A 27,378-nucleotide genomic window follows, 5' to 3' on the forward strand; every position below is an offset into this window, starting at 1 on the left:
AAAAACTTGTGACAAAGCTGGGCCCTAGGATTGAGAGGCAACAGTGCTAACCACTATGCCATTTTGCCGTCCTATCACAAAGCTGTTCAGATGAAATGTTTGCCCTGTCAGTAAAAAAGTTCTGGCTGACGATGACCTTTAAGACATTCCAGCAAATGAATGAATGGCTCAGCTCATTCAGGGTTTGCCATTTGGGATGGCTAATGCACCAGTTTCCTTTCCAGCTGTTTCTCTTTCTAACGTGGAGCCATTTTTTGCTGACGGTGCTTTGGGAGGGTAAAGGGTTAACATGATGAGTCTGAAAACTGAAATTAGAGCAGGCGTGCAGATAGCTAAATTAATCTATGTGAACAATAGTCACTGGGGGATTTGTCTCTGCCCTGACGACACTGACTGCATGCATTTATCCGAAAGCACTCTCCTTTCTGTGCTATTCTGTCTCCACTTCTTCTGAGAGCCTCATCTCTTACAAGCACATTCCTTACCATAAGTTACTTTTGCATTTCTATTTTAACCAGTGGAGGGCTTTCCTTGTCCCCAGTGGAAGCATGAATGAGAGTGTCAGATTTCTTGATTACTGGCGCTCACAGCATGCTGACTAAAAGACAGTTTGAGCGTGGTGATTGTCAGGGAAGGAAAAGGAGCAGAGCTGTGCTGATCTGCAGGGAGATACTTCCAGACTGGAGAGAAAAAAGCCCACGAGGATGAGCAGGGTCACTTTCTTTGAGGTAAGGCCACCATTTATTTGCTTGGACAGGCAATGAGAAATGAGGTTCCCCGATAGCCAGATGATACATGTTCACTTGTTTCTTTGTCTGTGATGGGCAATTTGTCAGGACAGAAAAAAAATGAGTATCTCTTATAAAGTGGCAGGCGGCGTGTTTATAAATCATGGCTGTTGTGGTTAGTTTCACTACATTTCCAATCAATGTTGTTCTCCGGTGGACAGCGGATAATGTTACGTTTAGTTGTATTTTGAAGGTAGTGCTTTCACTTTCCTATTGCACGGTGTGTATTTCCAGTACATGTAATCTACTGTATGGTACTATCATTAAAGGAGGAACTTCTAGCAGCCTAAGAATAAAAGCGAAAAATCTGTATTCTTATGGAATTTACTCAGATTTTTTCTGTCTACAATACTTTGGCACAGAAGACTGCAATTATGGGTCTTTGTTAAGCATGTGCTGTAAGCATGAGATACTGTACATTTATGAAACGGTCAAGAAATGTATCAACAAGGCTAAGCAAATATGCCATTGTATTATATATGTTATTCACACATTGTAAAATATGTATCTATATATCCATTTAGATAGATAGATAGATAGATAGATAGATAGATAGATAGATAGATAGATAGATAGATAGATAGATAGATAGATAGATAGATAGATAGATAGATAGATAGATAGATAGATAGATAGATAGATAGATACTTTATTAATCCCAAGGGGAAATTCACAATTTGCTAACCCATATAATTCTGTTAAGGGTTGGAGGAGGCCTGTGTCTATGCTAACAGTATAGTGTGCAAGGCTGGAAACAACCCAGAATAGGCTGCTGGTCCATTGCAGGTCTCGTTCACTCACCTGCATGGACTCACACTGGGCAAGTCAGACTAGAAACTAGAGATTGTTGAGAAGTAAAGTAACACTAAGGAGGATGAATGGGTCTTTGTTTTTCCATCTCTGTATGGTGGTGATTCAGTTGGCGCACAACTAGCTGATCATTTATTGTGATTGTTATTATGTTGACTCAGTGTGATGGCATTCAGATTTTTTACCTTACTTTGTTTTGTTGCTTTTAAAGGATACATTTTTTTAAGTGTACAAATGCGTAAATGACAGTGAAAATGAAAAAGCACAGCATGTAATAAAGTTTTAAAATGGTAAAGACAATCTTTATTTTTATTATCTATGAGTATTGCCATGAACATTTGAGTGATAATTTATGGCTGGATTAATCATTGTTATCTTTTTAAAACTTCTTTTATTTAATTAAAGTCAATGCAGGTCTATTGGGCTCTAAGTTATAACATATTATAATAATGTATAATCAGAATAAATGCAACATTTGCCATACCTTAACTTTTCCATAGATTCTTCATACAGTGACACTGACTTTACAGATTCAAATAGTTATTTTATTATTCTTTGACAACTCTAGTGATACTAGTTTAAGTCCTTAACCATTCAATGTGATTTTTGCAAGCGGTCCCTGTATACATATGGGTTTTCTGCATGTACGTCTGGATCACCCCAAATTTTAAAAAAATCGTTGTTAGATTATTTAGTGACCCCAGATTGGCCCAGGGAGTATTCGATTGAGGCTATGTGTACGTCTATGTGTCTATGTGCCAGTGACAGTTTCTGACTTACACACAGTGTTGTAAGTGTAGGCTTTGGCTCTCTGCAATTCTTTAATGGAAAAAGTGGATTGAAAAATGGATGTATGATTTTATCATTAGGATGTAGGTATTAAAAGAAGCCTAATTATATGTAGACACTTTAAATTCCATTCAATTGCCACTGACATTTCTGCAGTAAAATTTGACATTTCAAATTTCAACCCGTTGTTTGAGAATTTATTACACATTAAAAATCATTTTTAGATCTTATTTCACTGTACTGGCATTTAATCACAGGCCTGATTTTCACAATGCAGGTCAAATTTCTTTCTCCACGTGTGCCTTATGAAATGTCTATTTATAGAAGCAATATGGTTTTGCAAAAGCCCTTCTTTCACTAATGAGGCAACTGAAATACTTTTGGCATTTTCAAAGAAAGTAACGATTTCAAATTGTTTAGTACCTTTCTTACAATTTTTTTAGAATAAGCTGGTATTGCTCAAAATTAGGATTCTAGTGACATAGTCTGTCCTTCATTGAAATAACCATGTGTAAAAAGGAGGGGATTAATGCAAGTTTATCACCCATTATCTTGATCCACTTTATCCCACTAAAATGTCCCATGAGCTCAGATTCATTTATTAACATATGTGAAGTGACTTAACGTGGTTAGAGTAATGTCAACTATGCACTCCATACAACTGTAACTGCTCACTAGGTCACATCTGTGCCTTTCATCTGTGAGGCGGCTCTAACTCTACACAATTTGTCAGGGGCAGTGCGAGTGCTAAACAAGAGCTCTGTTGATTTATGAAGCAGACGATTAGAGAACTCTGTAATACTAATACACTTGTTCAGACAATAATATAACAGCAAAAAAACACCTTTAACAATCTCATACTCTATCAAAAATATCAGCATAAAAAGTAGAATCTCAAAAGGATATCTATCTACTGTATATGTATGCATATATATATATATATATATATATATATATATATATATATATATATATACACCTACATACATACATTTATGCACATAAACATAAACATACATACACACACACATATTATTAAAATAAATAAGCAAGAATGTTTATCTGTCCCATTAATTGTCACAACACAATCACCAACTGAGAGGAAAAGTAAATATCTAGAAGCTACAGTTTTGATGATTGATAAAAAAAATTTCAATGCATGAACGTGATTCGCAAATCAGTAAATTCTAATTTAATTTGGAAAAAAAATTATATATCAAGGTTCTGTGGCAACACTGTCACATCATCCATGCATAATCCAGGCTACTATTCTAACCGGAATCAGAAAGGGAGAGAGACATTTTCATTCCATGTATACCTATGATTTCCAATAAACTCCCTTTCGAATTCAAACAAATTCCATCTCTAGTATGTCTTACATTTGCTAAGTCCATGAATAATGTGCAAGGACACCCACTTACAATTACTGGAGTTTACCTCAAAGAACCGTGTTTTTCACACGGCCAGCTACAGTATACGTTGCCTGTTCCAGAGTAGGATCAAGAAAGAATTTATATGTTCTTGCTCCCAATGGTGAAACGAAAAATGTGTATCATAAGGCACTTGAAATGATTCTTAGCAACTATAATCAGTTATTCATTACTACTGGCACTTTGACTTTGGAACAATATTTAAATAATAAATTAATCACCAAATAATAAATGGAAACTGTTATATATATATATATATATACTGTATATATACCTAAAAATCCACAAAAGGAGAAAAAATTAATCATGTTTCTTAAAATAGTCTTTTATACCTAAGCTTTCAACAACTACCAGGTGTCATCATCAAAAGAAAATGATTAGACATACAGGAATTAAAAGCAATATATAGCAAATGAGGGGAGGTAGGTGTGTGTAAGAGGGGTGGATTAGTAAGGTATGGTTCTGAGGGTGTTGGTCATAAAATCTTTTTTCATTATTTGGATGTTCTTCTTTTATGACTTGCATATGCTGGGTTTATATTCAAATGTCTGTTAATCCAAGACCATGGTCCTCAGCCGGAAAAGGGTGGAGTGCCCTATCAGGGTTGGGAGCGAGATCCTGCCCCACGTGGAAGAGTTCAAGTATCTCGGGGTCTTGTTCACGAATGAGGGAAGAATGGAGCGGGAGATCGACAGGTGGATCGGTGCGGCATCCGCAGTGATGCGGGCTCTGCATCGGTGTGTCATGGTGAAAAAGGAGCTGAGCCATAAGGCAAAGCTCTCAAATTACCGGTCAATCTACGTTCCTACCCTCACCTATGGTCATGAGCTATGGGTAGTGGCTGAAAAGAGTTTCCTCCGCCGGGTGTCTGGGCTTTCCATTAAAGATAGGGTGAGAAGTTCAGTCATCCGGGAGGAGCTCAGAGTAGAGTCACTGCACCTCCGCATCGAGAGGAGTCAGATGAGGTGGCTAGGGCATGTGATCAGGATGCCTCCTGGATGCCTCCCTGGTGAGGTGTTCCAGGCACGTCTAACCGGAAGAAGGCCCTGGGGAAGACCCAGGACACGCTGGAGGGACTATGTCTCCTGGCTGGCCTGGGAACGCCTTGGGATTCTCCCAGAAGAGCTAGTAGAAGTGGCCGGGAAGAGGGAAATCTGGGCATCTCTGCTCAAGCTGCTGCCCCTGCGACCCGATCTCAGATAAGTGGAAGAGGATGGATGGATGGATGGATGGATGGATGGATGGATGGATGGATGGATGGATGGATGGATGTTAATGGCAAAGAGTCTGTTAAGAGTAAAATGGAAGAATAGGAACAGGGAAATAAATACAAGAGGTCCCAACTATGGGCATCATGGGTCTGACTAAACAAACATGTCTTCTCTGACATCTATTCTCAGGCTTCTTCTACCCAAAATACTACCTTCAGTCCTATTCGTGAACCTAAGCTCCTTTTTTCATTCTGTGACCTCCTCTCACCTCTGCTTCACTACAGGTCCAAGTTCTCTGACTGAGGTTAAGGAGGCAATTATAAGGCTCCCCTTAGAACCAGTTCTGTTATTATAATGTGAAGTACTTCCAGATCGAGTCTATCTCTACACCCTGTGTGAATAGTCCAGCAACGACAGAAGCATAGAATCCACTTTGGGATCTGGCAGATTCTGCCCACTATTGGGGGATTTACTAGTTCCTGACTGCCGTTACTCTATGTGGGCCTTCTAGCCAGGCAAAATACCCCTAGGTTACCCTCTGAAGTTCACCTCATAGTCCCACTCACTATTACGATATAAACATTATGTCTGCTCTCCCTGTGTCTTTGTGGGTTTTATTTCTGCCACAACAGTCAAAGAAGTGTGTTTGGTTGAACTTAAGTTGACTGATAGTGTGGGTGCACATGTGAGAAGGGCCTGCAATGGACTAATATCCCTGTACTATCAATGCCTACTGGAATGTGTTCTTCCTGTGTGTAGGGTTTTTTCTGCGGGTACTTATTTTTTTCTGATGCATTCCAAACAGGTGGTTGTTAGGCTAATTTGTGACTCCTTATTTTCTCAGTGTGCTGTTGTATTGTGGTTGCACCCTTTCCAGGGTCGGTTCCTGCCTTGTGGCCTGCATTATGCTATGACTCTCCATTACACTATGAACCTTAGGATTATGAACTTTTTAATAAATGGTTAGATAGTTGTGCACAAATATTCATAAGGTCAGTACTGTTTCATGTACGAAGTACAGTGAAATTCATACTTGCATTGCTAATCAGCATGAGAGTTTCCCGCAATAGTTTAGCAACCTGTTTATTATTGTCTCCTGTCTTTCCTTGAATGCTATTTTGATAAAACTCCAGCTCCCTATGACCTTAAATGAAAAAGTTAGTTCAAGAAATGAATAGAAGGATTTACAAATACTTGTATGAAACAAACCTTTTAATTGACAGATAAGGCCATCATGACAATTGCATTGAATATCATAATGTAGATCAAAGTGTGAAGGCATGAAATAAATCAATTAGTCTATCAACTTCCATCCAACCATCGACCAATCCATCATCAGGCCTGCAAAATCCTTTTCAGGATCTCAGAGTCTAGCCTGGCACCCTGAGGTGTAAGGCAGAAGTCAAGTCCCAATGGGGTGGCTCTTACAATGTACCATTTCAAAGTTTAACAAGCTCAACTTTGCACTCAGTGTTTAATTCTTAATTATATACAGTACTGTAGATTAACACAGATAATACCTTCTGTACAGTCCTTGAAAGTACACTCTTAACAAGAAATAAAAATATGAAAGCTGTTAGGTGTGGGAAAGAATTCAGATATCATAAAAGCATAAAATAATTATTGAATAACTATTCACTTTCTAACCAACCACTTTCTAGTCCGTTTGATTTTATGAGTATGCAGTATCAGTAAACTTTGAAGGATGGATCAGGTCTGGTTTCATTAACTCTTAACAGCTATAAGATAAGAAGTCCTCAATGTGCTCTCAGATCTCCTCTTAGGGTGTAGAGCTTTCTTCATAGTCTTTCCAGTGAAGGTCCTTCACCTGTAATATTTAAATTGAGGCCGAAGACTCCTCTATTCTCTTCTGATTTCTACAACTGTTCCCATGGGCACTAACACACTGAAACGGACTTCACTGTGCTTGAAAGTGAGGCAGCGTCTCTTGCTCCAATTGATTTCTATTTACTATGTTGTCTTGTTCTCGATTCTTGATGTCAGCTCCTCCTTGTTTCTCTCAGTACCACGTTAAGTTGTACTAAAACATTTCCTTCATTCTATTCTGGTTTCTGAGTTTGATATTACGTTGCAATGTTTTTATAGTGCATGCTGTTAAAAATCAAAACCTCTTTGTTATAGTGCACGCTGTTAAAAATCAATCTGTTCATTTTCAAACCTCAGTTCAGAGTAATGGGGGCATCAGTCTGCTGAGCAGAAATTGGGCCTGGACTGACTGCCAGTCAATGGCAGGGCCTGTTATTACACACATCAACACCCTCTCATACCAGGCCACTTTAAAGGGTGTAATATTACTCCGAAAGCGTATGTCCTGGAGAAGTGGATGTAAAGTATGAATATGTATACCCATCAGATGATCAGAACATCTCAAATGGCTCACCGAAAAAAGATAATCTTCATAAAAGAAATGGCTTTTTGTAAAAATAAAAATCAGATACGTCCTTCCCTACATAAAGCTGTGATTTAGACCCTGTCCCTATACCGCATAAAATGAGGAAAGAAAGAATGTTCTGGAATGAGAAAATAATTGTTATAGCCATAAGGAGTGGACTCATAAAAAAGTTTTCAATTTGTTCTGCAGGAATGGAATAACATTGATCCACAGCTATAGATTCAGAGGTTCATTGACTCCTCATACTAGAGGTGTCAAGCAGGGGTGGCCACAAGGGGCGGCCATACAACATCCAAAAGTGCTGCTCGACAATTGGTGTGCATTATTCAGTTGTTATTGCTTCCCTTTAATTTCTCTGCTTGCACTCTTTTTTCCCCCCAATTATTATCATTGTGTTGCTATTATTGCAGCAATTAAAGTTGAAATGTTCAGTTTCTTTTTTACATTGGCATGTGTACAGCACATATGGCGTATGTAATTAAATTTTTAGAGAAAAAAAGTGATGTTGTCTCAGAATCACTAGGCTTGTGAGGATAATAACTGTAACAAGTTTCAGTCAGATTCAGTTATCATGTCTATACACTAACACCCTGACATATACAGTAGATGCTTATAGAAATAAAAGCTTGAAGTCATCATCATGACCCCAATGACAAGATTTTCCCAAGATTTTAATATTTATAGAACAGTGATATACTGTATGTAGTTATGTCTACAATAGTATCTACTGGTGAGGTTTAAATTAAAATCGATAGTATACTCGCATTTTACAGTGCAAAAACATCAGTTTGAGTAATTTGTTTTTGACAGGCATCAGTCCAGAAATGATTGAATACTCAAAGTATGAATATATATACAGTATATACATACTGTACATATATATATATATATATATATATATATATATATATATATATATATATATATATATATATATATATATATATTTATATATATATATATATATATGGGGCGGCACGGTGGTGCAGTAGTAGTGCTGCTGCCTTGCAGTTAGGAGACCCGGGTTCGCTTCCCGGGTCCTCCCTGCATGGAGTTTGCATGTTCTCCCCGTGTCTGCGTGGGTTTCCTCCGGGCACTCCGGTTTCCTCCCACAGTCCAAAGACATGCAGGTTAGGTGGATTGGCGATTCTAAATTGGCCCTAGTGTGTGCTTGGTGTGTGGGTGTGTTTGTGCGTGTCCTGCGGTGGGTTGGCACCCTGCCCGGGATTGGTTCCTGCCTTGTGCCCTGTGTTGGCTGGGATTGGCTCCAGCAGACCCCCGTGACTCTGTGTTTGGATTCAGCGGGTTGGAAAATGGATGGATATATATATATATATATATATATATATATATATATATATATATATATATAGAGAGAGAGAGAGAGAGAGAGAGAGAGAGAGAGAGAAAGAGAGAGAGAGAAGTGAAGATCTGTGAAACGGTTTACATATTTGTAGGTAGAAATCCACAAAAGGAGAAGATGAGTTATGCATCTTAAAATAGTTTTTTTATTCCTAAGTTTTCAACCCCTACCAAGAGTCATCATCAGAGGAAAATGATTAGACATACAGGAATCAAAGGCAATATATAGCAAGTGAGGGTGAGTGTTTGGAAAGTGTTGGTCATAAAGTCTTTTTTATTATTTGGATGTTCTTCTCTTATGATGGGTTCATTTCCAAGATGTGCACAATGCACAATATTATATATATATACACAATTTCCTACAAACAGAGTCAGAAAGATACAAGATCAGCTGCATATCCAGCTCCATTTCAAGTGCCTTAATGCACTAAGCTGATATCACACAGTAATAAAAGTCATTAAAAGTTTCTCTCTCACTAATGCTTTGGCTTTTTCCCCAGACTTTTGTGTTTTTGCTCAGTCCTGAATGTGGCGACCCAGTCCCTCTCTAGCGGGACAGTATTGACTTAGATGCTTCTCAATTTTATTAAGTCTGAGAAGACTGTAAAGGATCTGAGTTTTATTGAACATTAGCTTAGTATTCTTTTGTGTTTTATTTGTCACTGAAAGACTCAAAATCTGTTTTTGCTTCTTCAGGAATAAAGTGTGCAATAAGAAGAACTGTTTCTTAATTTCGAAACACACGTTTGACACAATATACAATATACAGGTAGCTGATATACTCACAATGTATGCAGGAGCTGTAAAACCTAACAAATGTTATATAAATATCTAATCGTGATTTGTATGTGAATAACTTCATGCATTGCTTCGTGGACCATACATTGGATATCAATTATTTATCTTTATTTTATATAGTGAACTTTATAAAACACACCATCACATTTACAAAGAAAACAAGAATATATTTCAAAGTCTTAGAAGTATTCTGAAAATGGGTGGATGGGAAGGCAATGTTTTTCATCTTAAATACTATAACATTCACAAATCTACCTAGGCAGGGCACTATTTTTGCATGTTATGTTAATTATTTTCTAAATTTCTTATCCAGGGCTGGGTCATGGGGCAGCTGGAGCCTATGTCAGCAACTGTAGGGCACAAGACAGGAATAATCCATGGACAGAGCCGGTCCATCTCAGGGTGACCACACACTCACAAGGGCAAATTTAATATCAACAATTCACCTAACCTTCGATCGCTCAGGGTGTTGGAGGAGAGTAGCATCTGTAGGAAGTCCATGCGGAGAGATGGGGGACTGTGAGGCAGAAAACATTACCATTGAGCCGCTGTGCTGCCCACATATGAAACAGAGGTGACAATACCTGGTGTTACCTTTAGAAATCTCATCCTACAGAGAGGTACTCTTATGCTGTATATGATCCTGAGAAATTTGCAGTCTATTATTATTGTTATTTAGGTAGTCAGTATGGTGTAGTGGCCCAGACTTTAAATCACAAGCCTGTTGGCTCAGTCCTGATTCCATGTCTCTCTGTGACCCTGAGGAAGTTACTAAACCTGGAATGCATCCTGATCTTTCAAGCTGCATGAAATGAAAGTGATCCTAAAATAAATAGGAATAAAAATTTACTGACAGATCTTAATGTTAGCAAACTTTAAACATATTTATTTTATCTTAAAATTAAAGACTGTTTTGATGGTAACATTTGTTTTAATGTATTTTTATTAAGTTATCGGCATGAAGAAACATTTGTTCTTTGTGACTTATAAAGGCAATCACAACCTGAATTGGCCATCTATTTAAAATTACTTTGGAAAGTGTAGTGCTGGATGTAAAAATGAAGCGATATTATAGACTTGGACTTGTCATGAAGTGTTTGTTCTCATTTTTTTAAAAGAGATCATTTGAAATTGTTGATTTTTAGACTCAGTGCAGTTTACTGCAGTCTTGACTCTCCTCCCAAAGCCCAACTGGCACAGATGGCATTTATCCAACGTTCACGCTGATGTTGACACACCCTTAGAAATCCTGATGTTGATTTTCCAAAGCCTGGTAACGTCACACAGTCAGCCTTCCAGTCTTCGGTACTTCTTTCTCAGATTTGATAATTTTTTGAGACAAATGTAACCCCTCAATACCCAATGTTTGAAACTGTTGTTTCAGAAATGGTACCAACAGATATTGCATAATTATTTTAATTAATCTTTCAACATAGTGCTAGAGTGAAAATGACAGCATATTCTCGAACCCAGTTAATAAGCTGTGAACTGGATTTAATAGGGGAAGCACAGTGGTGCAGTGGTAGTGCTGCTGCCTCGCAGTAAGGAGACCTGGATTCACTTCCCGGGTCCTCCCTGCGTGGAGTTTGCATGTTCTCCCCGTGTCTGACAGTCCAAAGACATGCAGGATAGGTGCATTGGCAATCCTAAAATTGTCCCTAGTGTGTGCTCGATGTGTGTGTGTGTGTGTGTGCCCTGCAGTGGGCTGGCGCCTTGGCTGGGGTTTGTTCCTGCCTTGAGCCCTGTGCTGGCTAGGACTGGCTCCAGCAGACCCCCGTGACCCTGTGTTAGGATACTGACTGGATTTAATAGTTTTGAAAAGCTTATGCTATAAAATGAATCCAGTTTGGGGTTGCAAAGGGTTAGAGAATATCCTGGTGCCATCGTGCACAAGACAGAATCAGCCCTTTTCACAGCCTATTCATATATACACATATTCACACTCAAGGCCAAAATGAAACCACCAATTAACCCAAATTGCACATCTATAAGGGGTGTGAATGGAAAACTGTAGTACCTGCAAGAAAACCCAGCAATAAGAATTTTATTATGAATATGATCTTAAATTTCTCCACATTGTAACCAATGCCTCAGCACACTGATTAATTGCACAAACCTCATGCATGAAGACACTTAAACTCCTCCACCTTAATATGGTTGTTGCCCCAATCCTGTGACCTCTGACCTGGAACCTTGACCTCTATAATTTGATTGCTTTGTCTCTCAGTCAAAATAAGCCACACTCTGTAAGAAACAGACTTCAGTGAGGCAATAACTCAATATGGACAGTCCTTGTTGATTTTGTACATAGCAGCACTGAGATTAGAACCACACCAGCCCTTCGCTTCTATGCTTCTGATTGCTTCTTTTTCCCTGTAGGAAATCTCCTCATTTTATGAATTATTGTTTATTTCAACAAAAGAACAGTTGAGGACACAATCTTTACAAAATGTTAAAAAAAGGTGATGTGATCTGATAGTATTATCTAACTTGTTTACTGTGTAAATATGGTGGACCTAATAATTGTCATAGTGTTTAAAGTTTTCTTACAGCAGTTTTTGGTATGGAACTATTTGCCATATTAATTAACCACAAAATAAATTTGTATACAAATAATAAAAAATTAGAAAATGTACACATGGCTTGCTATTCAGGTGTGTTCAGGGACATAGTTAAATGTTTTGAAAGTTGGAGCACTTTTCATTATTGTTGCGTGCCATTTTAATACCTTGTATTGGAGATCTGTTTTGCTGTCAAAAGAGGCTATTAGATGTGTGAAAGAGGGAAACATATGAGTTAAAAATAAACTCTGACAAGGTCTTTCTACTATTAAAGTGTCTTCGTATGATGATGGTTCAATTACAGAATCAACCGTCTAAAAACAGTTTTACAATATGCATTTTGATTTGCTGGTTATGTATAGACTTGAAGTAGTTCTTCCACTGGGACCTCATGTATAAAACCTTGTTTAGATTCCATACTAAAATATTGCTTATGCTCAAAAGGCAAAGATGGCGTACACACAAAAAAGATTACATTTATAAAAGTGTTTTATGCCATGTGCCACGTCAAGTTCCTTCATAAATTTTAAATTAAATTAAATTTTGCACTTCTGCACAAGCTTTTAGCCATTCCCAGTCCCCACCCATCAGTAACCAGAGCTTTTAGCCACTCCCCATCCATGCCTGTCAGTAACCAGAGCTTTTAGCCACTCCCCATCCCATCCCTCAGTAACCAGAGCTTTTAGCCACTCCCCATTCCTGCCTGTCAGTTATCAGAGCTTTTAGCCTCTCCCTTTCCCCACCTGTCAGTAACCGTGTATGAATTAAACAAATATTCATGATCAAATCACCATATAAATTTGGCCATGTTCCTGAATGATGTCTTTACTATAAACCTTGGGAGAATGCAGAAAATGAAACTTTAGTGAAAGTGAACTTGAGTTATTACTGACTAAAGTGGAGAACCACAAAAACATTCTTTTTGATTGCCTCACTGTGGGAGTCACTAGCTAAGAAGTGAGAGCAATAGCAATATGCCACAGTGCACTGCCCAGATCACCACCAGTACACATTAGCAACATTCTTATTGAACATGTCAAAAAATAAAATAATTTTACTACTTAAATGTCAATGTTGCAATACATACAGGTGTCTTTATATTCAACATACAACATCCAAATACCTTTGTCTTGCAATTGCATTGAAGTCCTGAGGAACATAGTCTTGGTTATCCATGCGCTTATCTTGGCCTGTTTCAGGAGGCAGAGGCAGTCTGTGTTTCTGCACTTTGTTGTGCACAAGCCAGCACAGTGAAGCAAACCTTTGTGGGGCTGTACAGCAGTACAACAGTGTGTGGGAGTGCCTTTCATTATATACACTTTCTTGTTGTGTACCCATTATCACCGGAAAAAAAATTATACAATTTGTCTGTAATATACTAAATGTAATTGCAATCCAGTCAATTAGGCTTACTTACCAAGAAGCCAAGCATCACACACAGGATGACCCTGAAGTCTGCTTCACACACCACTATTAGATAAAAGAAAGGAATTGTGGGTTAAGATGAGCCAGTTTACCACAGTGTTAGTCAGCCACATTGGAACATATCATATTACTTGTATATTAATTGAATAAAGGTTCTTTCATCCCCAAAGACACTCGAGTTAGGTTGATTGGCAATACTTAACTGGCTTCTTTTGAGTGAGTTTGTGTTGTGTGGTTGCGTGTTTGATGGACTTCCGTTCTGTCTAATAGTGATTCAGTGCTATCAGGATATGCTCCAGCCCACAGCCTTTCTGAATTGGGTTAAGCTTTTATGCCAGTTGTGAATACTCAAAGCAGCTCAGATGGAGCACAGCACAGACTCTCTTTGCTTGCTTTTTATATTTTGTCCACCATCTTCATATTGTCTCCTAGCACAGTGGGTTGTTGTTATGTTTCAGCTCGGCTTGTTTGTGTTTCTATGTATGAACAGATACTCTCCTATGTTTCTTGTATTTTGTGGGTGGTACCCCCCAAGTGGCGGGGCCACCCTGACATCACCATTCGTGAGACTCCTTCTGGATGTTAAGGTCAGAGTTGAGGGAGCTCAGTTGTGGTAAATTGTAGTTAGTTTGGAGTCTCTGTACTGTAAGTATTGTACATTTTCTGGTTCTGATCATTTTCTGCTCACCTTATACGAATTCTTTTTCTGGATTACGTATTGGGACTTGGTTACTCAGGATTGCCTTTTGTCAAGTGCTTATTGCTTCTTTTTGAGCCTTTGTGACATTTTCACTATTTTGAATAAATATTCTTTAATTTATGAAGATTACCTTTGTGGTTGCCTCCTCAGCCAAACATTCACTTTCTGTGACACTTTTTGATATTTCTGGGACATTTAAGTTAAGTCTGGAGGTGTACAACTCTTTTGGGCCTGTGTAGGCTGAGGCTGGCAAGGGGAGCTGGGATTAAACCCATTGCAGGTGGTCTTTTTCAGGCAGGAAAGTAGGCCTGGCCTCGCCTGTGAGCCTTCTGAAGGTCATCACGCCCCTTTCTTGTCATAGTCCTGACTCCATTTCAGAGCAGTTGGGAGCAACCACATTGATGGCGTTAAAATGGGCTGGGAGATGTTTTCGAGAAAACCAAGTTATTTCTATCAACTCAGAATGCCGAGGGCTAAACTGTAAATTAAGTCATTACTAAAATTATGAGAATATCAGTAGATCAAAATTGCTAAGACTAAATGAAACTAATCGAGAAGTGGGGAGCTACAAGTCACTAGCCAGCATACCTAACATTATGAGTTCCAGACTAACACTCTTTGAGATTTAAATCCCATAAAAGCCGTGATGGATGGACTGACATCTTTACTGGGATCAAGAGCGGATCTGTACCTGGCCTGGAAGCCATTATGGAAGGACAGTTTGGATGGGTGTGCATTCCTGGCAAGGATTGGTCCTGTTCCGTTTCCCAGGTGTGGTGAGGAAATAATGGATGGACATGGCATGTAAAAAAGAGTCAGTCCCCCAGTATATTAGATAGCAGTGTTCTCCTTGGCTGCCCCCAGTTTGGACACCCACAAGGCTTTCATGGGACCTGTAGTTCAGGAACATAGCCTTATTGGGTTCCTCAAGGGGCCACCAGTTGGTGCTACAAGAAAAGGACATGAATGTTCTGTAGAGCTGCAACCTGGCATGGAAGTGCTTCCGAGATGTAATTCTATGGCATTGGATGTACTCCCATATCAAGTGTAAAAGAAGCTACCTTACCTCACTTGAGAAGTCGAAGTCAGGTGCAAGAGGACAATACTTGCTGAAGGAGGTAAGGAAGAGTGAAGGAAGAGGGAAGAGCAAATGAACAAATGGTATCGTGGTTATTTAATTATGAGAGTCTTTAAAAAGAACTGTGTATAAAAAAAAGCACTCTTGACTTGAACTTAGGACTGAGTTGGTGCAATTGTGTCTGAGGTTTGGAGCTCGGTGGCACACACTACTGGCCAAATCCATAAACTTTTCTCATGTCCCTATTTACTTACTTCTAAAACTGGAGTTCCCACTCAGGATCATTTGACTAACTAACTGGTGGTTTACATTATAGTCCTAAAGCCTCACACACTAGTCCACCACACAAATATTAAAAAAAAACTTTACCTTTTGGAAGAAATTATTAATAATTATTAGTGTTGTAGAGATAAAACGTCCAGTGACTATTGTGATATCCAACAAGGGGCACTGCCAGACGGATAGAAGAAATAACAAAATCCCGATGGGTGACAACACATGTGTTTGAGGGCAACACATGGGTCCTTTCTATTATTCCTTAATACCAAATGTTCAGTGGGGAGGTCAGACTACACCTTTCATAGTTCAGGAAGTCCCACCAGGCTGGGCTCAACCATTGGGCAAAAAAATATGTAATACAAAAAATTAACGAACAAAAGGGCAACTGATACAAAATAATGAACAAAAAAGTTGAAAATGAAACCAAAAACAACAGAAGAAAATGAAGACATGATAAAATAAGAAGCAAAAATTACTCCGCAAAGTCAAAACCAGAGACCAAGCCCTGGCACAATCCTGACAGGTACAGAGACTGCTTTATGTGATACTTGAGTGAGTAATTTGGGAGCCATCCTATCAACTGTATGGGAGCACAAGACTCGTTTAGGTGGGCAGTAGTGTAGTAGCATTTTATCATGGACGGGATAGCAGTGTTAGCAGCTGAAGAAAACTGCGCCCAGAACAGTTTGAAATCAACATGGCTTGGACTTCACATTGTGTCTGAAATGTGACAAGGAGATCCTTGATCATTGTAGTAAACTAACCAGTGGTGGATTGTCACTCTAAATAGTTTGTTCCACATCAGCCCAAAAACAGAATTGAAGCCTGGTGACAGGGTAGGCTATTGCATAATAATACATTCACTTTCTTGCTCCTGGAAGTTGTAATGGGTGACATGCCAGTTGATCCAGTAAGGTAGATGAAAACTACCTAACTAGGCAGAAGGGCAGATGATGTCGAACAGGCTAAATTGTTACAGAGGGATTTGTACATGATACAGGTTCAGGCAGATTTGTGGCAGATAAAATTTAATGTAAGTAAATGTAAAGTATTACATGTAGGCAGTAAAAATGTTACATTTGAATACACAATGGGAGGTCTGAAAATCGAAAGTATCCCTTATGAGAAGGAGTCATAGCAGACTCATTGATATATCAAGATAGTGTACAGAAGTGATCAAGAAAGCTAATAGGATATTAGGTTATAAATCACAAGGTGTAGAGTACAAGTCAAAGGAACTTACACTTAAGTTATATAACACAGTAGTGAGGCCTCAACTGGAGTACTGTAGACAGTTTTGCCCTTCACATTAAAAAAAAAGACATAGCAGTGCCAGAAAAGTCAGGAAGAAAGTAATCAGGCTGATTTCAGGACTGAAAGGTATGAGCTATGGGGGAATTGAAACAGCTGAACCTTTTCAATCAAAGCAAGTGGAGATAAAGAGGAGACATAATTGAAGTATTTAAAATTATGAAGGGAACTGGTAGAACCCAGTTGTTACTTTAAAAAAAAATTTGCAACATGAACTTGGGAACAGTGTTGGACACTTGTTCAGGGCAGATTTCACAAAAATGTTACAAAGTTTTTCTTCGTGCAAAGAACCATTGGCACAAGGAATAAATGACCAAGTAGGACTTTAGGGATCTTCAGATCGCAACTTGACATTATTTTGGTCTATCTAGGTGAACAGGATGGACAAGCTTGTTGCACTGAATGGCCTGCTGTCATCACAACTAATCTAATGTTTCTCATGCTCTAATTCTTCTTACAGTGTCGATTTTTAGAAATTGTTTTACCAGTACAGTAACCCTCCTCCATCGCGGGGGTTGCGTTCCAGAGCCACCCGCGAAATAAGAAAATCCGCGAAGTACAAACCATATGTTTATATGGTTATTTTTATATTGTCATGCTTGGGTCACAGATTTGCGCAGAAACACAGGAGGTTGTAGAGAGACAGGAACATTATTCAAACACTGCAAACAAACATTTGTCTCTTTTTCAAAAGTTTTAACTGTGCTCCATGACAAGACAGAGATGACAGTTCCGTCTCACAATTAAAAGAATGCAAACATATCTTCCTCTTCAAAGGAGTGTGCGTCAGGAGCAGATGTCAGAGAGATAGAGAAAAGCAAACAAATCAATAGGGCTGTTTGGCTTTTAAGTATGCGAAGCACCGGCCGGTACAAAGCTGTTGAAGGCAGCAGCTCACACCCCCTCCGTCAGGAGCAGGTAGAGAGAGAGAGAGAGAGAGAGAGAGAGAGAGAGAGAGAGAGAGAGAGAGAGACAGAGAAAAACAAACAGTGAAAAATCAATACGTGCCCTTTGAGCTTTTAAGTATGCGAAGCACCGTGCAGCATGTCGCTTTACGATGCAGCTGCACACAGAAGGTAGCAACGTGAAGATAATCTTTTAGCATTTTTAGATGAGCGTCCGTATCGTCTAGGTGTGCAAACAGCCCCCCTGCTCAATCCCCCTACGTCAGGACCAGAGAAAGTCAGCGCAAGAGAGAGAGAGAAGTAAGTTGGGTAGCTTCTCAGCCATCTGCCAATAGCGTCCCTTGTATGAAATCAACTGGGCAAACCAACTGAGGAAGCGTGCACCAGAAATTAAAAGACCCATTGTCCTCAGAAATCCGCGAACCAGCAAAAAATCCGCGATATATATTTAAATATGCTTACATATAAAATCTGCGATGGAGTGAAGCCGCGAAAGGCGAAGCGCGATATAGCGAGGGATTACTGTACTCTAAAAATTGTAATCATGCATGCAAAAGAAAACAATAAATGTGATTTTATGTATTAGTGTCTTAAAGATAATGTACTTTGTGTGTGGCCTAGTATGTGAATTATGTGTAGTAAGAAAGCCCACCACTTTAAGAGAATTTCCCAGTGTTCTGCGTGGTGCCATCTGATTGGTCAGTCGATACAAATAGGGAGGACATGAAAAAGCCACATTTTGTGCTGTGTTTTCTTGGCAGCAGAGGCATGAGCATGTGAATGAGAGAGAGAGTGAGAGAGGAAGGTGAAGGTGCAATTTTATTGGTTCATGAGTGGTGAACACCTGCAGTCGAATCAGTTTGAGCACCAAAGCATTAACAATTAATGAGTTTCGATAACAGATTTGTGTCTGTGTTAATTACATTAATGAGTAATACATTTGTTATTCGTTAAAAAATCAGTTTCATTCTAGCAAGTATATACCAATATATTACACCAGTGGTTCTCAATCTGTGGGGCAGGCCCTCCTAGGGGGGGCACGAAGTAACAAGAACATTGAAAAAAAGAAAACAAGAATCGAAAATATGAAAAACACATCTATTGAAACCAAAACAAATTAACTTAAACCACATTCGGATACTAGAAAAATAAAATCTAGAGTTAGATAAATGTCGATAAAAGTTAAGTAGGTATAATAAAATATGCATCTATGATACAGTATATCAATAATTGAAAAAGAACAAATTGGTATTAGTGGGCTCCTTTCAAAAAAACGTTGGGGGGGGGGGGGCATTATTAAAACTGTTATGAAAACTCGGGTCGTAAATACTTAAAGGTTGAGAAACGCTGTATTACACTATCACCTATACTGTGATATGGATTTTATAGGCCCTTCGTACCTGGAATGGCACTGTCCATTTCCCATTTACACTTTGGCATACCGCTGCCATGAGAGGAGGTATATGGTAGGTGATGTTCTTATTTATATCAAGAGGAAAATGTGTATCATGAAGACACATCCCACATCCTCAGTTATAACTATTGCTCTGCATTTGCATCCAACAGGATGGATGGTCGTCTGGTCAGGGTGAGCCAGCAACAAACAGAACTCATTAGACTAGAGATGTTTTCCCGGTGCCTATTTTTTGTGTTTGTTAGGTCAATATAACTGTAATTTCTCATTTTTAGAGTCGTCAAAAGTAGAACATGATGAGCCACCACAACACAACTGAGACAAGGCGTGATGAATCTTACATTCTGACATGCCTCCATTACCCACATTCATTCAATTAACTATTTTTGATTATAGATCTCACTTTGGCTGAATGTTTTTGGTGTCCTTTAGATTGGAGGTGTGCCTCCTAACCAAGCTACTTAAATCTTTCATCCTGCCCATTCTTCCTGTGACATGCACATGGAAATAATTCACTTAGACTTTCACTACTAGCATATGAGATATTGGCAATAAATGCTTAGTCAGATATATGGAAAGAATAAGTGAACCCAATGACAGGGACATTCAATGTAAAATATGTTTTAGTGTTATAAGGGATGAACCTCAATAGGATTAGATTTTAAATACAAAAAATTTTATCCCGCTAGCAAAACTCCCATATCTCTTTAGTACAAGCTAAACTACATGTGTACTTGTTCATTAATGTGCTGATCACTTTTAGCGATTAAATCGTATCTTCAGCATTTTGCCACATGCAGGATGAGGATGTCATGTTCAAAGATAAGAAATGCTCATCTTCTGATGAAGCATATAATAAGTGCTTAGTCATTATTCAGATTTATCATTACAATCCAATGCAATGTGATTAAAAAATGAGCTTAAAGAGGAGCTGCATTTTGGTTATTTGTTTAGGGAGTTTGTTGAACATTCAGCACATGCTAAGGTATCCATTAGAAGGATATTACACCATCCAGTAAAAGAGCAATTTAAAAAGTGACAGCTCTGCTGAGCTGTACAGGTTAGAGTGCTTTCAGGGCAAATTGCAACTCCCAGCTGTTATGCATACGCTGTAGATCAAAGCTGACATGATGTAATTAAGAATAAAAAGAGGAGACGAATCAACAAAGCACTGCAAGTCAATACGGTATCTAACAAGACGCGTATGATTGTTATTTTCAAAAATTCACTTTCTCTGTTTTCTGACTTGAGGCGCACAAAGCAGAGAGCAGTTGCTTTTTCACATCCATCCTCATATTATGTGTTTTTAAAATCTCCAGAAACTGAAAGTATTTACCTGTTCCCATTAAGCAAAAGAGGAGTGATGTTGGCATTGGTAAAAGCTTAGTATGTGGCTCTGATTTGAAATTTTAAGGCATTATTAAAATGCTGCATTCAAATGAAGAGGATAACTTTTACATAATGTAGTAGAGCTCATATTAAGACAGCCATATCAAGAGCCAATGACCACACTTTATGGTTGTCCTTGCATTATGGTGTTTCCTTTGTCTGAGTTTCAATTTTAGATTATAAAGTTACATATTTTATTACAAAATGGAGGGAAATACAGGATATTGTATCCATTTTGAAAACATTTCCACCTATCTTATAATAATAATAATAACAATTCTTTATTAACTTGTCACATACATAGTTATACTGGACAACATGCAGTGAAATGCATCTTTTCGCATACCCCTTGGGGTCAGAGCGCAGGGTCAGCCATTGTACAGCGCCCCTGGAGCAACTGAAGGTTAAGGGCCTTGCTCAAGGGCCCAGCAGAGTAGCATCTCTTTATAGCCTGCAGTTTACATTTTCTTCCAAATGATTAAAAAAATAAGGTGGCAAGCTAGAAATAAAAAAGGCAAATACTGTGTGATCATTCAGGATGAAATTGGTATTCTATTCAGGATGACTCCAAAGAAGGTGATAAGAGGAAGAGGGTCTTTAGAAACTCAAAAGGTGTCAGATGGATATGTAAAAATAGAAATCCAGCAGAGTCAAGTCTTAAGCCAAAAAGCGTGCCTAGGGGAGGTAGCTTAATGTTTGCATCTCTTGCATGTTGGTCTATTTTTGAGTGTATGGAGTAGACGTTTAAATTAGTAGAAGCCCATGTCATACATACATTGAAGAGGTGTGCACTCTTTGTACATTGATATCCTACTCTTTGCTAGGAAGGTGAAACGTGAGATTGTTCTGCCAGAGTGTCTCTGCAGGGTCAAAGGGAGAGTTATTTTGTAGATGATTTTGAGACTACTTTTTCTCGAGGACTGTTTAACAGAAAAGTCTTTATAGTAGACGATGGGGTAGTTTTGGAAACTAATGAACAGAGATATGTTACAAAGTATCACGTATATGTAAGTCTCCATGGGTTGTACAGTAAAGCTCAAGAAAAATGATTAGGGTGTAATAAGCCCCATTTAATACAAGGATGATACATGATGAGGTGCACTTAGCCACCACTGGTGTTATTAAAGGTATATCAAGTAACAATGAGTGCTCTTCTGCTTGTGGACATGACACACATCTAAATAATTTGTTGGCTAAAACTACTCAATGCTAGTGTGTCAGAGAGTCGATATGCAGCACGGTTCATAATAACCATCAGTTATGTCTTCAGTCTCTCTCCTCAGCTACTACCTCCAGCTTGTCAAGTGTGTCTCCCATAACTGAGCCTTCCTTCTTTTCTTAATGCAGGAACATACAAAAGTCACAAGAGTCTTTATGGAGGGCATACATATTTGTAGAATTTGCTTCATATGACAGAGACAGACAAAAAATAAGAGCCTTAGATACTTGACTAGGACTGTTATGTGCTTGCTTTTGTAACTCATATTTTTGAAGATGTTTATTTACTTGTTTGTTAACTTTAGTAACTTAGTAAATTTAACCTGGCATGAATTATGGAGAACTGCAGGGGCAAGATGTTTTCCACCAAGTTCATGATGAATCTAGTAATAATAGATAGATAGAACTTTATTTGTCCCCAGGGGGAAATTTGGCTTGTTTACAGAAGCTCTTTAAATAAATAAATACATAAATATATAAGTAAGTAAATAAATAAATATAACACACACACACTTTGGTCGGAACACACATTGGACTATAAAGTAAGAACATTCAAAAGAAAGAAAACCAGCCAGAACGCATTTACATGTGGTTGACCTTTGAAAAAGAAGTCATCTCTCTATTATATAAAAAAATTGGGACGAGATGAGACCTGTTCAGGGAGACAAGACATCACCTTCTCAGAAAGACACTTTCACGTCCCGTGAGACGAGACTTTGTCTTTTTCCAGCACTGGGCATGGTTAAATCTCTTGGCACAAAGAGTAGGTGACAAAGTAGAACGTCGTAAAGAATTCAAAAACATTGGTGCGATACACGTGCAGAGCAAGTTAGAGATAATGGAAGTAGAAAAATTTGGAAGTCTCAAAAAAAATGATAGTAAAGACCACATTAGTGCAAACAAATGGAAAATATTACTTGGTGAAAAAACGGAACAGTGAAAAGAGATCAAATAGTGTTTGAGGGGAGAAAAGAGACAAGGCAGTGAGACAAAAGTACAGCTGCTGTACAGGCTTTTAAACATTCAAAGCACTGCACAAGATGCTGATCACGCGGTATGGCAGCAGCAGCAAGCCAGCAGCTGATCGAGCAAAGAGGAGGCAACAAAAAAAAAACTATATTTGTTTCCCATTGTACCACCGTTTAAGAGGTGTTTCGGAGGAGCGGACGCATCTCCTTGGGGTGTGTTCAGCCCCTCTATTCACAACAGCGTGAAGCGCAGACAGGGGGGTAGGGGTGGGCAAGCAAAGCGCCCTAGTATCAATAAAAATAATTTACAATTGTCACCAGCAATCAGCACTCCAGCAGCTTGAGGACTGTGTAACCTTGAAGATTTTAATTTTTCTTTTTCTGTTTTCCTCTTTAGAAAAGTGATCCGCTAAATACTTTAATTCAAATGTGCAAAGGTCATGTAATGGCCCCACCAAAACAGAGTTAAAGGGATGGTGAAACATTCCCAGCTTTAACTGCATGTTGCTTTACCTAGTTGTAAATGCTTGATTACTATAGATGGAATGCAGGATTATAGAATTTTTCATTTAATTGTAGACATATCATTTTTGAACCGGCAATGCTGCTTGGCTACACTTCCATAGGAAAGTGTTTCATTACAGAAGGGAAACTATTTTATACGGGCGCGCCAATCATTTTCAAAATGTTCTGCTCTACAAACCCAATAAGACTGCTCCCCAGATTAAGGACCCTGGAAAGCAATCCAGTAATGATGAATCTAACCCCTATTGGTTTGATAAATGTCTACTATGGCTCATTAAGCTTATAGTGACACTCAAATGTTATATATCAATGAAAAGCTCAGAATGTAATAAATTAAGCTTATAGAAAAAATTCTGCCATTACATTACATTACATCAGGGATCGGCTCTGAGCCCTTTCTTATTTGCAAAGGTGATGGACAGGTTGACAGACGAGATTAGACAGGAGTCCCCATGGACTATGATGTTTGCTGATAACATTGTGATCTGTAGCAATAGTAGGGAGCAGGTTGAGGAGACCCAGGAGAGGTGGAGATATGCTCTAGAGAGGAGAGGAATGAAGGTCAGTAGGAACAAGACAGAATACATGTACAGTATGTAAATGAGAGGAAGGTCAGTGGAATGGTGAGGATGCATGGAGCAGAGTTGGCGAAGGTGGATGAGTTTAAATACTTGGAATCAACAGTACAGAGTAATGGGGATTATGGAAGAGAGGTGAAAAAGAGAGTGCAGGCAGGGTGGAATGGGTGGAGAAGAGTGTCAGGAGTAATTTGTGACAGACAGATATCAGCAAGAGTGAAAGGGAAGGTCTACAGGATGGTAGTGAGACCGGCTATGTTATATGGGTTGGAGACGGTGGCACTGACCAGAAAGCAGAAGACAGAGCTGGAGGTAGCAGAGTTAAAGATGCTAAGATTTGCACTGGGTATGACGATGATGGACAGGATTAGAAATGAGGACATTAGAGGGTCAGCTCAAGGTGGACGGTTGGTAGACAAAGTCAGAGAGGCGAGATTGCGTTGATTTGGACATGTGCAGAGGAGAGACGCTGAGTATATTGGGAAAAGGATGTTAAGGATGGAGCTGCCTGTGAAAGGGAAAAGAGGAAGGCCTAAGACAAGGTTTATGGATGTGGTGAGTGAAGACATGCAGGTGATGGGTGTAACAGAACAAGATAGATAGATAGATAGATAGATAGATAGATAGATAGATAGATAGATAGATAGATAGATAGATAGATAGATAGATAGATAGATAGATAGATAGATAGATAGATAGATAGATAGATAGATAGATAGATAGATAGATAGATAGATAGATAGATAGATAGATAGATAGATAGATAGATAGATAGATAGATAGATAGATAGATAGATAGATACTTTATTAATCCCAAGGGGAAATTCACATACTACAGCAGCAGCATACTGATAAAGAACAATATTAAATTAAAGAGTGATAACAATGCCGATAACAATGCAAAGATGCAGAGGTCAGAAAGATATAGAAGAAGATGATCCGCTGTGGTAACCCCTAACAGGAGCAGCCGAAAGAAAAAGAAGAAGAAAACATTCTGCCAGGCCAAAAGGAATGGTGATTTCAAAACAGATCCACATTCACAAAATACACCTTGTTCCCTTCCTTAAGCATCATTTTATTGTTGTTGGTGTGATGATGCTACATATTTTATTTTACTACTAGTCTAACTATGACAGTAATATCAAACTTCAATGAACTTCAATTTAATTCAAATTATCTCCAGCAGTCCATTTTCTAAACTTTACAGGCACCCTGGACTTAATTTTAAAACACTGGGTGCAAAATTAGAAACCAACGTTAAGGGGTAATTAATCATTTTCAGCTAATTTAAAAAGCATGCTTTTGGTGTAATGGGGTGGGTAAAATTCCTTGGACAAATTAATTCACAGACGCCACAGCAACAATGAGATTTATAATTCTTAAAGCAGTGAGCAGCACTGCTAATCATGAACCACAGTGCTGTCCCATACTAATTTTCTATTGAACCAAATTCTAAATTGTATGACAGTCAAAATTTATGATTTAGGTATTTAAGTCAGGGTGTATAAAGTAAAATGTCTGAGGATTAAAATAAAATTAATTCAAAAATGAACTTGATGCCTGTGATAGAAATTTAAATTGTTTCAGAAATTCACTCTAAATTTTAAAGTGTGGGCAAAATAGTTTAAGAGAACTCATTAATGTATGTAAAGAAAATATGGCATATAAAACTGATAGGATAATGCTATTTTGGGAAATCTTGAATCTTTGCATAACTAAGAAAAAAATATTTAAAAAATGATTTGTGTATAATGCCCAGCTACAGAGTTAACAGCAATATACCTTAAATGATTGTACTTTGTCTTTTCTGTTTTCTACTGTAATATACGTAGACTTCATTGAAACCTTTGCTGCAAGAAATTATTAAACTCATGTAAAAATTCTGTTCAAACACAATGGTACTTTGGAGGCGCTAATAAATGAACGATGCAGGTTAGCAATGTTTCTTCAATAACGTAAAATTGTTTCTCACAAGCAGATACTATTTGATTGTTTATATAAGAATGGAGACATTCCTTTGGAAAACGAGTTACACAATTATTAGTTCAAGTGAGAACATATTTTTCCCAAATGCTTCAAATTTAACCACCACCATTACATGTACCTTGAACATTACCTTGTATAGAATATTTACTTCTAATAAGTATAAAGTACACTCATTATTTAGTTATTATGTCTAATTAGGGCAAGCAAGATGCATTACTGAATAAGGAAGTGATTAAACTGATTCTCCATAATGTGTACAGCTGTTAAATGATCTGCTGTCAGTCACAAGTCCATCATTTCATATAACTAGTTAACCATTTTTCGGCAAGAAATGTTTCTCAACAGTTATAAATGTTACATCTGTCTAAGTTACAAGCATTGTGGAATATTTCAGCACAGGACTGAGAGAATTACACATTTTATTTTCAAGTAGAAAGTTTTGGATGTCACTGCCAATCCACAGTTTCTCTTTAAGTAAAATATGGATTGTTTTCAAAGACACTGTTTCTGACACATGTTTTGATTAATCTGATTACATTGATTGTATCCTTATCTAGATCTGATGTAGCAAGTCCAAATGGACTGAATCAAAGCAATCTTGCAATTTTTCCACTGCCTCTTAGGTCCAGCATTTAACCCATTTTATTTCAGGCTCCTAAATTGGAAGCAGGAGTAATGACAGATGATTTGATTGTCTATGTTACAGGTTGGACTTAAGTGTCTTTTTTTAAGGTGCAATAGCATGTTAGGACATTTGGTGGGACAGATGACATGCTAATGATATTCAGATTAAATACTCAGTAAAGTTTCCTTATTGAAATCTTCAAGAAGAATAAATTATACTTTTGGATGTAAACATTTGTATTTTGTAATGAAGTAGCATAGATTACTCAAAGAAGTATTGGCGGTGTATTGTGGAGGGATGTAGACCACAGTGAGAAAAATGCTGGAGAACTCTCTCAGAAGGCAAATTGGCTCCATTTGATCACTAAATAGTTCAGATCAGATGAGCAGATTCTTTTACGATAGTTTTATCATCCATGTACCATGCATTGTTAACCACCCCTGCTTATACCTGAAAATTCAAACTAATCCATACAGTAGCCAGAAAAAATGTGTAGGCCTATTGCAGTCTGTGGTGTCTAAGCAGTTAGTCATGTTTCCTACAACAATATCTGCCATCTCTTCATGAAGTCAGGCATGCTCTAAAATCATCCAGTTTGCTCTCCAGTAACTTAGCATTGACCAGAAGAATTCTGGGCAGAAGACATTGAGTGACATGATATTTTGTCCTCGCCTGGACACCTCCCAATCATCCCCCTTTCCTAGCTCTCTTTATCCTGGTGCTGCCAGTAGAGTCATGATTGTTGAAAATAGTAGCTCCATTTTTAAAGGGCTAAATGTTGTATCCAGAACACTTGCTCTGAGGTTTATAAGTAA

The 27,378-nt window shown here is 38.3% G+C and overlaps 1 protein-coding gene across 1 annotated transcript in view; it reads left to right on the plus strand.

The window, feature by feature from the left end:
• The first annotated feature begins 447 nt into the window (after positions 1 to 447).
• Positions 448 to 27,378, plus strand: part of tecrl2a (trans-2,3-enoyl-CoA reductase-like 2a) — a 119,825-nt gene continuing 92,894 nt past the window's right edge. Inside the window, exon 1 of the mRNA XM_028811108.2 lies at positions 448 to 728. Coding sequence (XP_028666941.1) covers positions 705 to 728 — 24 coding nt within the window. The 5' untranslated portion in view covers positions 448 to 704. The remainder of the gene's footprint in view (positions 729 to 27,378) is intronic.

This window comes from Erpetoichthys calabaricus, chromosome 10, assembly GCF_900747795.2.
Source record: "Erpetoichthys calabaricus chromosome 10, fErpCal1.3, whole genome shotgun sequence".
In the NCBI taxonomy this organism is placed as follows: domain Eukaryota; kingdom Metazoa; phylum Chordata; class Cladistia; order Polypteriformes; family Polypteridae; genus Erpetoichthys; species Erpetoichthys calabaricus.